The 13,313-nt window shown below is 44.3% G+C and overlaps 2 protein-coding genes across 2 annotated transcripts; one reads left to right on the top strand and one right to left on the bottom strand.

Annotated features, from left to right (window-relative positions):
* Positions 1–3,687: 3,687 nt before the first annotated feature.
* On the bottom strand, positions 3,688–5,405 carry LOC101774278 (GDSL esterase/lipase At2g42990). The gene is made up of 3 exons (XM_004960639.4): positions 4,969–5,405; positions 4,359–4,848; positions 3,688–4,142 (listed from the first exon to the last, which is right to left on the bottom strand). The coding sequence occupies exons 1-3, from the start codon at positions 5,350–5,352 to the stop codon at positions 3,949–3,951; spliced, it is 1,068 nt and encodes a 355-aa protein (XP_004960696.1). The 5' UTR covers positions 5,353–5,405; the 3' UTR covers positions 3,688–3,948.
* Positions 5,406–8,507: 3,102 nt separating this feature from the next.
* LOC101773878 (eukaryotic translation initiation factor 3 subunit M) lies at positions 8,508–11,925 on the top strand. Its single transcript, XM_004960638.2, has 9 exons — positions 8,508–8,878; positions 9,489–9,627; positions 9,709–9,921; positions 10,025–10,169; positions 10,704–10,854; positions 10,959–11,068; positions 11,160–11,257; positions 11,369–11,438; positions 11,562–11,925. The coding sequence occupies exons 1-9, from the start codon at positions 8,647–8,649 to the stop codon at positions 11,649–11,651; spliced, it is 1,248 nt and encodes a 415-aa protein (XP_004960695.1). The 5' UTR covers positions 8,508–8,646; the 3' UTR covers positions 11,652–11,925.
* Positions 11,926–13,313: the final 1,388 nt, after the last annotated feature.

The following is a 13,313-nucleotide window of genomic DNA, read 5'->3' as shown; positions in this document are numbered from 1 at the left end:
CACCTTCCTCATCACCATATGCTCCTTCACACTCATGAGGTGCTTGTCTAGGGATGCATGAGGTGGATCCATCTATTGTCACCCCATGGAACATCTCAGCTAGTTGCTCCATGTACGTAGGTATGCCGTACTGGAACTTCTTACACTCCGGTTTTTTCTGAAATACACAAATGAACACACAAAGCAAAGATAAATTAGATCACAGACATGAAGATATAATCACAGTCATGAAGATATGATGACACAGTTCAAAGATAAATTACCTCTGTGTGTTTTACCAGAAGGCAGCCGATGCTATGATTGTTCCATCAGGTGCTTGGCCTAATACAATTTGTTGATTAAGAAACACCCAGCAAAGTGTAAAGGGTCTTGCATTGAGTCCATCTATTCCTCATTTATTTGGTTGAACGTGTGAGGCCAGTCTTTGTGAAAAATTGTTGTCGCATCTCATTGTAACCTCTACTTGATCAGGCAATTCCCTGACCTCATTTGTTCAACAACAAGATCAAAGAATATATGTGTGTTTTCTTCAGTCCAATTGGCCTCGTCAAAATGATTCTATTATAGAAAACATAATTAGGTAAATCCTAATGGACCAAATCAACATATGTACTACCTAATGGAGCATCACATCATAGCAAATCAACTCATGATAAAAGAGCAAAGCTAGTAATGGAACATCTTATTAGAGGAAATCAGAGCACGGATCTGGATCTTACCGACTGGGAAGGCCTTCAAAGCCGTTGTCATCTTCCTCCTCGAGTGCGCTGACATGCTCTGGAGGAACGAAGCTATTCCTGGCAAATGTGGATCCACGGCCTCTGCGGTTAGCCACCGATCCCCCATGGATCCCCTATGGCCTCTGTGGTTAGTCATGGATTCCCTACAACCTCCCCCATGGCCTCCGTCGGATCCCGCTCTAGTGGTCAGCGACCTTGAGCGGCGACCTACCCCACGGCCTCCTCCAGGGCCAAGGGGAGGTAACCCTTGGTCGCCTGGAGCAACTTCCGCCTGCAGGTACTTCTGGTACAAGCTAAGGTGGGGGAAGCCGTCGGCCTGGGAGTTGAGATCCAGATGCTCCATGCGCATCCGGGGAGCGGAGAGGCTGGGGGCCGCCGGACGATACGACGCCGACTAGGAGAAGAGACTGAAGTCATCTTCATCGGGGGCGTCCGGGAAAGCAGAGAAGCTGCAAGCCGACGATGAAGAACCCACCTGAGAGAAGTAGTCGCGGTAGCCGTTCCCGTGGCCGTCCATGGTGGATGCAGTGGTGGGGAGGAGCGGGTGCGCCGGTGTGGGGAGGAGAGGGGGCGGTGGCGGTGGGGAGGGCAGCAAGCGAGGGCGACCTGAAGGGATGGTTCGGGACGAGTGGAAATGAGCAATAAATGAGGGGCAGGGGTGTCCTCCTGGGCTTTTAGTTTCCTTTAGTCACCCCCAAGGGACTAGAGGACTAAACCCTTTAGTCCTCCTTTTAGTCTCTCTGTTTGGAAGTTTAGGGATTAAAAGAGGCCAAAAGGAAGGGACTAAAGTTTAGTCCTATGGAACCAAACATGGCCTAACTATTGCTTGCCCGGTTGTCCTCGAGTACTAAATTAAATAAAATTATTCTTCTGAAGTGATTCCAGAGATATTAGCCTATGGGTGGATTCCATGCGCTGGGCGCCGGATCTGATCGACCGGCGCCCTTCCGGTTGTGACAACTTGGCAGCATAGTGGGCTTGGTACGGTGTCGGCCATGACGCCACACGTGCATCTAGGCCTTGCTGTGGTAGGCGCCCTACCCTAGGCAACGGGTGTGAGTCTACGACGATGGCAGTCGGCTCTCGATAATGATAGCAGTGCGGGCGTGTTCGGCACCATCAGCAGCTTGGTGAGCGCATTTCCGCTCAGGCTGCTGCTGGCATGGCGTGGTGGAGGTTGAGGCGAAAGCCTGGTCGGTGACACTTGCGGGTGCCACTGCCTCTTTGGAGGTGACTTCGTTTGCACCTCCCCCGTATGGCGATGTTTTGATTCTCCAAGTGTAAACCCAGCCCAATACTTGGGCTGGCGATGATGCCGTCATTGGCGTCGTGTTCTTCTTGAAGGCATCGTCGCGAAGATTCATCTGGTGTTTCAGCATTCCCTGTTCATGCTCAACTGCTCATGGGTGATCTTCATTCGCTTGGGAGGTTACCTTCGGGGAACATATTGGCCGCGATTTATTAACGTGGCATGAGAACATAAGTTCGTGCTCAACTGCTCATGGGTGATCTTCATTCGCTTGGGAGGTTACCTTCGGGGAACATATTGGCCGCGATTTATTAACGTGGCATGAGAACATAAGCACTGGTAGAAAAATGAGCATTAGTCCCAGTTGGGAAACCTCATATATCTCAGTTTTTCCAATTGAGACTAATTAATAGGGACTAAAGGTCCCTATTTTTAATCCCGGGTCTTTCACCCGGGAGGCCCTCCCAAATCACAAGTCACGCGATTTTTCACGCGAAATATGCGCGTGCGCGGTACGTGGGATTCAAACCCACGACCTCAAGCCTCGCGCGTAGCTTCTTTACCATCTCACCTGCACAACACATCTAACTGAGTAGGGGATGCAATCCTTTTGTAGTAACTCGTTGGGGACCCTTTAGTCCCGGTTACTACAAAAGGAATAAAGCCCTCGGAGGCTTTAGTTTGTAACACCAACCAGGACTAAAAGTGTCTCCATGGACTACAAATTTAGATCCGGGACTAAAGACTCCTTAGTCCCGGGTCAAAAAATAACCAAGATTTTTGTTGAGGATGGAAGGTTGTTTTTCTACTAGTGAAGGGAGACTATCCGTTTGATAGCAGAGCAATGGAGGCTTTGGGAATTTTTGTTAAGAATGGATGGATAAGCAATATTAAACATTTCTTATGATTATTTTTCTCTTTTATGTACTCTTTCTCCTTTTATTTTTTAAGATCAGCAATTAAGCTGAAGACTCTGTAGAACTTGGTTGTGTGCGTTGATCACTGCTTATGATTATTTTTCTCTTTTGTGTACTGTTTCTCCTTTTATTTTTTAAGATCAGCAATTAAGCTGAAGACTCTGTAGAACTTGGCTGTGTGCGTTGATCGCAGAGAGAGGCTGGATATATTTTCATTTTCTAAAAACAATAAAATTATTCTTTCTCGTGCAGCTTGGGTGAACATTGAAGTATTCATGACATCTGAAAACCATCTATTTTCATTCAATGTAGATAATTTTTTTTTCCATATTCCTCTCACATATAGTCAATGGGTTCATGGCCTAAGAGGAAACTAACTATTGGTGATCAATGGACTTGGGACACATTTGGGAGGCAGATATAATATAAGTCAAAATGATCTTCAGTTGCTTAAAAACTAAATTTTTCTGTTGTTCTACAGTCATCCAAGCACATTCCTTTACTAAGATTTTCGCAATCTCAAAGAAACTGACTATTGCAGTAACAACTGACCGTTGGGTCTCTCCGATCCTGTAACAATTATCAGGTTGATTTTTGTTAAGTAAAACACATCCAACAATTCTATTAAATAACATGTGTTGCCTTAAACTTATGGAAAGCCTTTGTACTCAAGATTTCATCGATTTCTTTTTATAATTAAGATTTCATCGATTAATGTTTGTTTCCAAAACTCTTTGACAGAACAAAGACACATGGAATACATGGCATAAACTTCATAGAGTTATCTTGAACTCAGAAATATCATGATAAATTACCAGATAATCACAATGACTCACTAGGCATATATTTGAATAATGTTATTGTACTTCTGGATTTCACTGTAAACTCCAGTACAATGAAACTATATAGCACATCCTCAAACTCTCAAACCAAATATCAGAAGAGAAAAGACTCTCCAACCACTCATCACACCCAAATGGTCTTTTATTTCTTATAGAAATGCCATCTTCTCATGTTTTGTTGCAGAGCATAATAAAACACGTCACAGGAACACTGCTAGCGAAGTATTCAGCATTTCACTAGCTTCCATCTTGTATATCCTCTCTGTTGGATGAACCGAATCGAAGAACACATACTTATCAGTGTCTTCGCACGTCAATGGTTCCTCCAAGCCGCAAAGGAACAACGCCTCGATAATTCCGGTGCCACAGCAACCTTGTGCTACATTCTCAAATCCTGGTAACCATTAAGAAAGACATTTTCACACTGTTAAAACTTCCTACTGCACTGATACTCTGATCAACGTAAAATATTGCATGTTGTAAGCATACAGCTGCTAACATGAACGCGTGCTTCACAAACCCTTAAGATGAAGATGAACAGCATGCATACCAACTGAAACTAAACGAAAGATCCCACAAAATACTCTTCTTGAAAGCCAAATCAACTTACCATATTTCAGCGGGTTGGCAATAATTGAGGACACCAAGCTGTACATGTCCGAATACACCACCGTCGCTCCAGTGAGCTCACTGTTGAGCTTACTCGCCGTCTTCTGCAGCTCGGCGTTAAACAGCAACGCGAACTGGTTGAACTCCTCCATGCACTGGCCCGGCTGGTGAAGGTTCACCGTCCTCATGGCAGGCACGCACCCCACCGGCAGGATGCCGGTCAGCTGGATCCTGCGCCCGCCGAGCTGGTACACCTCGCGGACGGCCGCGCCGGCGATGTCGGTGAGCAAGGCGACGTACTCCGGCGGGCTGAACTGGGAACGCCGCTGGGGGAGGAGGAAGTAGTTCACGCCGATGTCGTTGTTGCCGATGCTGAAGTAGTAGAGCGCGTCGGCGATGATCTTGTTGGCATTGGACTCGCCCTTGGAGACCGTCAGCCTCTCCTTGTACTCCTTGAAGTACTCCAGCTGCTGCCTCACGTGTATTACGTTCTGAAACGAATAATTAAGATATATGTTAAAAACCTAAAGTTTGTGCAAAATCATGATTTTGAGTTCGAAGACGTTATGATCAAATTTCATATTGAGACAGGTGATAGAGATTCAGCTCACGGATATATCTGCGGTCAAGTCGTCGAGTCCAGTGCCTCCGGAAGCAAAGCTTACACCCATGGCGAGCTGGTCGATGGTGCAGCTGGGGTCAAGGTAGGCTGGCACAGACGACGGCAACCCGAACGCCTCCGAGATGAAGTCAGTGACGAGGCGGCCGTTGGAGAAGCGGCCTGTGGCGATGCCGCCGTCGAAGTCGCGCCCGTACGGCGGGAAATCGCCCTTGGCTATGGTCAGGATGTAGTCGTTGTTGCCGGAGTCGACCGTCGAGTCCCCGAATACGATGATCGCCGAGACCTTACCGGCGGCGGCCGCCGCGCTGGGTGACAACAGTGGGTGCACTAAAAGGAGCTGAAAGAGGAAGTGCAGATGACGCTGCGAGAACATCTTCGATGGTTGCTCTAGCTTGGGAGCGAGTGCGTCTACAATGACTGAAGAAATAAGCTGTGTGATGATGCAAATTTGTAGTGTGTGCTGCTACCGACAGGGACGTATCACGTATGTGAGGTGGAGGTGGATTAACTGATCCCAGGAGGCTGGCAGCTGAGCTTCTCTCCACCGTTCGTCTGATTATATGGCCCGCTTGAATAAATTCAGTTTGATAGGTGGGCGTTTACATGTACTTTTAATACTGTGTAGTCACATCGAAGATATTCGAGGCCTTTCAATTCACTACTACAGAAAGTAGTATCACTGCCGGCCTCAAACCGACCGGTTTGGGATCCATCATATCCAATTTGACGGTGATGAAGTACGCCATTATCGTTGGTTTTGGAATCGGCAGTGATGCCTATTAAAACAATAAAATAAAAATCCTGGCCGGCCGCGCCCGACCTCCCCGCCGTCGGGTGCCGCCACCGCGCCGCCGCCGGATCTTGTCACCCCTTCCCCCCTACCCACCGCCGCCGGATCCCCGCGCGCCGCTGAGGCTCCCCGACATGAATCCGTGCGCCGATGCTCCTCTCCGCCTCCGCACCTCGCCCCTCCACCGCTCCTCTCTGCCAGGCCGAGGGGTTTGTGCAGTGAGCAGAGGGGGGACCAGAGGGAGGAAGAGAGGGAGGGAGAGCCAAAGGGAGGAAGAGAGGAAGGGAGGGCCAGAGGTAGAGATGGCAGAGTAAGAGAGGGAGGAGGGCCAGCAGAGGGAGATGAGGGAGTCAGAGGAGGGAGAGAGCGAACGCGAGAAAAGAATGAGCTGTGATTGATAAAATTTTGGATCCGGCCTCCCCTTTCACCACCGGACAGTGGGAAGACCCGGCGGTGATAGTTTTCACCGCCAGTTTGAAACACAAACCGACGGTGATGCTAGTTTTCACCACCGATTATGTTCCGTATCACAAACTTTTTGAGAGAATGGGAGTTTCACCGCCAGGTTATCTGAAACCGGCGGTGATAGGGCGTCTGGGATAGCCCAATCTGTAGTAGTGATTCGGCCTTCATTTAATTGCACCATCATCCAATTTGTTTCAATTTCACTCTCTATTTGGACGAATTGACTAGCTACTTGGTCTCAAAATGTGACTAATCCCCTTTACCAAGATTTTATCAACACATTGGACTATATGGATTAACCATTTATCTCATGTATATAGGGCATTCCCTTGCATTGATAGTATTCATGTACATTAATCTATCACCTACTATTCGACAACACTTTCCGCAGCTATGTAGCTACTTGATGCTGCTAGAAGAAACTACTAAACTACTTTACTGGATCATAGCATCAAAGCATCTATTGTTTAGTTAATTAACACTATCACTGAGAATAGCATATAGAAGGGTTAGTCTTTCTTTTGGTATTTTCTTCATTAATTTGTGTCATCTTCCGATCTGCCTAACTTTTCGATTGGTGGATATTTATTCCAAGGTCAAGGGCAAGATTTGGCAACTGGTTCCTAAAATTCCTGTCACATCGAATGTTTAGATACTAATTAGAAGTATTAAACATAGGCTATTTATAAAACCAATTGCATATATGTAGACTATACGAGACGAATTTATTAAGCCTAATTAGTCCATGATTTGATAATGTGATGCTACAGTAAACATGTGCTAATGATGGATTAATTAGGCTTAATAGTTTCATCTCGTGAATTAGCCTCCATCTGTGTAATTAGTTTTATAATTAACTCATGTTTAGTCCTCCTAAGTAGCCTTTGAATATTCGACGTGACATGATCTTTAGTCCGGACTAAAGATCAAATACCCCCTTATTTTGTTTTTTTTTATTGGAGAGGTGGCAACAGGAAGCCGGATGATAGATTGATAGCACACCACTTTGACAACCGCTTGATCAGACGTTTTGTAGTAATGTATTAATCAATTAATTATAGTGATGCCAAAAGATTTTTCATATTTACAGTAATAATCAATTAATTAGATGGTTGTAGCATCAATCAACATGCTACTTTTTCATCTCCAAGTTGTACGACAAGCAAAAGTTTCATTTATGTTTGTCAACAACTAGTAGTACTATAACCCTCAATGGAAACATTACACTGTTCAATGAAAATTCCATTCTTCTATTATTAGGTCGAGCTTTTAGGCCTTTATCTATGGATCTTGTTATGATTTGGATCTATAGCTTGGACATTGAGTTGACTCAGCCTGTTAAGAATAGCAAGCTGGAAAGCTCAGAGCCCGCTTGTCGAAAAGCTTGAGTTGGCTTTTTCGGTTCGCAAGTGAAGTTCAATTTTCTTGTAAACCAAAAGTACTATGGTTCAACTTGAACGGGTAGAATATAGATAAAAATTAAGATCTTTAATATTGTTTATGAACAATAAAAAAACAAAAAAATGATGCAGATGGTTCTGCTTCTCCACATGAGCTTCTGAACACAGATTTTGCGATTACTTGGGTTTGGAGTAATGGCTAGATACCAAAGCAGCTGTTGGCCAAAAGTTCAGATGCAGAGTTTGTGAATATATCGAGCCTAAGGAAACATTTTAGGAAGGTCGCTCATATGACACGAACCAACTTACAAGCAGCCTCAACTTTAACCAAGTAGCAGATCGCTGCGTATAACAATTCTTTGAAGATTTGTGACCCATTGAAGAGGATTTTCTTGTCTTGTTGACGCCAGATAAGTCACTGGAGAAAGATCAAATGGAGTTCATCAAATAACTATTTCAGTTACCAATCATTTGAATCTTATTTGAGTATGTAACTTGTGTTCACGTGTTGTGCATTAAGGTAAACATCCTCAGTGAGGTAAATTGTTTGCACTGAAAATTGGTAGCTTGAAGGAAAACTGAATGATTATTGGCAAATGGCAACTGCAATCATAATACGGAGAAACAAAAGAAACATATACACATAGACAAAAAAAAAGGAAAAGGAAAATTACCCATAAACCCCCTCATGGATCAAACCAGATTTCTTGTACACAAAGAAATAAAGAATGATCACATAATCACCGTTACCTTTTTGTCGTGAATAAAACGAAATACATAAAAGGCCCAATAACACAAAGCAGGCAGCCCAAGCCCATTACTGACGAGAAGAAACCCTAACTATAACCCAACTCACCCTTCCCCACCGGCCCATTCCACCCCACCCGACCGACCACGCCGTCACCGCCACCCGACGCCCAAACCCTACTCCCTCGCACCCATCTCCTCCTCCCTCACCCTCTCCGGCGGCGGCGGCAGCAGCTCCGGCTCACGACAGCGAAGGAACGACAAGATGGCGACGATCGTGAACACGACGGAGGAGGAGCCCATGCTGGCGGTGGTGCGCTTCACCGCCGAGCTCGCCTGGGCCGACGCGGGCCCGGAGGTCGCCGACCCCGAGGTCACCCGCCTCTGCCTCGAGGCGCAGGAGCACATCCTCGCGGGGCGCTGGCTCGACATGGCCTCCCTCATGCTCGCTTCCGCCGACCTCCTCCTCACCTCCCCGTCGCGCGTCCCGGACAAAGGTATATTCCTTTTTCTATTCCAACTCAAGATTTGATTTGCTTGCTTGCCCAAGAGAGATTTTTTGAAGAGCTAAACGTTAGTGAACTAGCTACTGCATGAGGGTCCGCACCCCTGCAAGCCTGAATGCATCCATCTGTTCATTAGGCTCTCCCATGGCTGCTTCTACTGCAAATCTGCTATGTCCCACCCATCGCTCTGCCACATTCGTTGTTCTTAGGACTCTCGAGCACTTCTGTTCTCGAAGCATCGGTAGGCATTGTATTGAGTAATTTATATATACGCTTAACAACTACAAGCACTCATGCATCATCTCATCTTTTAGTGTACTTAATGGCTTCTTGACCTCACGGCCAAGGCCACTCGCTGCACTTAACAGCTAGCTGTAGCAAGATAGCCCGGCCACTGTGCTCGCTGGGTGGACCGCAAGTATTCAAGTCTGCTTACTGGCCATTCGTTCACAGATAATCCTTTACATATTTGTTTGCTTTAGCACACTGCTCATTGACTGTATCTATTCGATGCTGTTAGTTTAGTTTTACATAATATATTACTTGTATACCCACTGCTTGCTCCTGGATGGCAATTGAGCCTTCAACTCTTCTCTTGCAGATCTCGAGTGCATCCTCTCCGTCATCTGCAGCCTCGTCACCAAGGCTGGATCTGAGGACCAGGCGCTGCAGATCACCGACCTCATCTGCGCCAAGCTCACCCAGCAGCCCGAAGACAAGCCAGCGCTGCGCCTCAAAGTGTAAGAAGCAACCACTATCAATTTAGAAATTCCTGAATGCTAGGTTCACTTACAAATTACAATGCTGTTTCCAATGTATAGTCTGTTCAGCTTGTACAATCTGCTCCCGAGCCCCTACGGCAAGGCATTTGTTTACAAGAAGGCTCTCGAGCTGGCCACTGCTGGGAAGGCTGCCGAGTGCATCATCCCATCATTCAAGAACATCGACAGCTTTGTCAGTGAGTGGGGAATTGGAAATTTAGAACAGAGGGAGCTGTACCGTGCCATCACCAGGATCCTCAAAGACCATAAGGGGTGAGGCATGCATGCTGCTTGCAACTTATCATCAAGTTACTTTCAGTATACTGTCTGGCGAGATTTTGCACTGATGCAATTTCATCCCTTTTTTTATTGACAGCATGACCAAGGAGTACTTCAACTTCCTCAACAAGTACCTCACCACTTTCAAGGGATCAGATGATGACTCTGCTACAATTGACGATGCCAAGGAAGAGGCTGTTGCGGCAATTGTCGAGTTTGTCAAATCATCTACTCTCTTCCAGGTGCTTGATTGCCCCAGTCTATGCCTCTGTAATTATCAATTCTATGAGAAGAAATTCAGGGAATATAGTGCCTAAGAAGGACCATTGTTTTTCATGAGCTGTTCATTATTGCCTCACAGAGTCACAATATAACATCAGAATCTTTATCATTTATCCAAATGTGAATTTGTTTGATCAGACTGTTGAAATTGGTTATAACATGCCAGCATTAGTCTCACTGTCAAAATATGCTCTAATGCTACCCAGGTTGCAAATAACCAGTGATGGTCCTCTCAGTATCTTCTCGTGTCCTAATTGTGTGATCACATAACCAGTTTTGTTTTTTCTTCAATCATTTAGGTTGCCAAATCCTTCCACTACTCTTCCATTATGTAACTTTATCCCTTGTATGTCATTAATAATCCTGAATGTATCTGAGTTGTTGCAAATTTGATCTTGACATCAATGAATATGGTGGTCATCTAGTTAAATCCTTTTCCGGTTTTGTACTTCCAAACAGTGTGCTGGATTGATGGGAACTTTTTGTAATTGCAGTGTGATCTACTCAATATGCCAGCTGTTGCACAGCTTGAGAAGGATGAAAAGTATCAGTTGGTTTATGAACTTCTAAAGATATTCCTTACCAAGAGGCTCGATTCCTATTTAGAGTTTCAGGCTGCAAACTCTGCCTTGCTGAAAGATTATGGTATGTTCTCCTGCTGGACTAGTACTAATGATTCTTCCCTTCCGGATTCAAGTGTCTCATGCATCCTGGCTTCATTTCTTTGATTCTTGATGAACAATCGACAGGACTGGTTCATGAGGAGTGCATAACCAAAATGCGCCTCATGTCTTTGCTCGATCTGAGCAGCCGTTGCTCTGGCGAAATCCCTTATTCAGCAATCATTGAAGCACTTCAGGTAAATTGGCTCTTTTACTTACTGTTTAGTCAATCGAATGGCTTCTTTTACCTTGCTGAAACTTTAATTGACTTTGATAATGCTTTGTTAGATCAATGATGATGAGGTGGAGCAATGGATTGTGAAAGCAATCGCGTTCAAGATATTGGATTGCAGGGTCGATCAGCTTAACCAGACTGTCATCGTCAGGTATTCACGTCGCTAAGACTTTTGCAGACAGCCTTTATATTTTAGCTGTGGATCAGGGTTTCTCTTGTTCGTCATAGTTGGTTAACTTGTGATCTGCTGTGCGAATTTCAGTCGGCATACTGAGAGGATATTTGGGCTGCCACAGTGGCAGGGTCTGCGCACAAAACTAGGAGCCTGGAGGGTAACTTCTTGATTCACATTGAATTTGCGACTTTCTAAGCATGTTATCTAGAGAGACTATGGTGTGTTGACCTGTCAGTATTTACTGTGCTTCTGATTGAGGTATCTAAAAACTGTGATTCAGGGAAACATTGCCAGTGCTATCAACACAATCCAAGCTAACAAAGTCACTGACGAAGGGACACAAGGGATGCAAGGCTTGATGATCCGCTGATTGAGGGCAAGTCTGAGAATTGAGTTTATAGCTGGAGGGATTAGATGAGGAATTTTGTATTAAGACAACTTGTAATATGAGTTAGACCAGTGATGATTCTGGATAAATTTGGTTGCCAATGCATGCTCCACAGCACCATTGTTCCATGTATTGTGTCAGCACAGCTGTGCAAGTCAGTTGTTACACATACCAATTTTTTTGACTTGCCCATAAAAAAAGACGTGCTTTTATTGAACTTATGAAGTAACATGCAGAAGATTTTTACTTTTGTTAATATACCTTTTGGGTTTTGAACTAAAATGAATACGTTTGTAATAGGTCATGGATGAACATGTGCTGATACTTCATACTTCCAGTCTGAAGAATGGCCCATTTTCTGTATTATGGAAATGTTATCACAGGCTATTCAATTAGTGTGGAAATTATAGAGTGCTTTACCAATGGAGAAGAGTCTTTTTTTAAGCACTTTGTTGTATGAGAGTTTATCAGGATGTGTCCAAAATCTTTGATAGGCAACTACCAATGGATTCCTGTATCATATATTTGTCGATGTTAGATAAAAAAAATCTTTGCGGGTCTGGCTGCTGTTGATAATTTGCTCTCCAAAATTTTCAGACCTCGAACTATCATGCGTTTATTTAAAAACGCATGCCGTCGGAAAAGTAGAACGTTCGCAATTCATTGATGGACATGGAGGTCTGCTACTAAATTATTATTAACAATTGTCGTCACTATTTTTTGACTGAGGTATGTGAAAGGTGCAGATACACTTTTGCATACAAAACAGATCAGCCAGCTAGGATCACCTTGGATTGAATTAAGTATATCACTAGCTTCCTGCATGTCGTTCTAGATTACCGGCAACAATGTAGTCTATGACGGCCCGACTTTGGTGATTATCTCTGTAAAGCCTATCTATAATCCTCTGCTAATGACAAATATTCAGTATTTCCTGACCGTGAAAAAAAAACAGTATTCCCTGTACCATTTTTGCGTTTTACGGCAGCCAGAGAAGTTTATGCAGTAGAAAATTGTTAGAGAAAAATTGCCAGCCATATTACAAAAAATTACTGCATTCTGCTTCTGTAGTATCTATTATACTGACTGTTAAGGAAACAGAAATTTGAATTGTTTTGTTTTGTTGGGAATTGATAACTTGGATTGTATATGAATGGTTCTGCCCAGGATTGTTGGTGTTCTTTTGTTCTTTCAGAGTGGTGCGAGGAAGAAGTATATAATGTGCAGGCATTGTGGATTGTGGTGATCTTGCAGTCTAAGGCCCCGTTTTCTTCCACTGACTTATTTTTAGCACCCGTCACATCGAATGTTTAGATACTAATTAGGAGTATTAAACGTAGACTATTTACAAAACCCATTACATAAGACGAATCTGAACGGCGAGACGAATCTATTAAGCCTAATTAAATCCATGATTTGACAATGTGCTGCTTCAGAACATGCTCCACTATCAAGAAAGTAAATCGATAGGATTGAAGGATTTCGGTTTATATTGAAGTCTTGTGTTATGGTATTTTGTGAAAAATAAACAATTCCGATCAAAAATTAGCTAAACAAGGACTATCGGCACTGGGCTAGGTCGTTGGAAGGATTAACAGTCAGACCAGTCTGCAGTGACGGATCACTCCTCCACATCATGACTTG

The sequence above is a fragment of the Setaria italica genome, chromosome III, assembly GCF_000263155.2.
Source record: "Setaria italica strain Yugu1 chromosome III, Setaria_italica_v2.0, whole genome shotgun sequence".
Classification (NCBI taxonomy): domain Eukaryota; kingdom Viridiplantae; phylum Streptophyta; class Magnoliopsida; order Poales; family Poaceae; genus Setaria; species Setaria italica.
The sequence above is the reverse complement of the archived record's forward strand: the minus strand, read 5'-3'. Positions and strand labels throughout refer to the sequence as shown.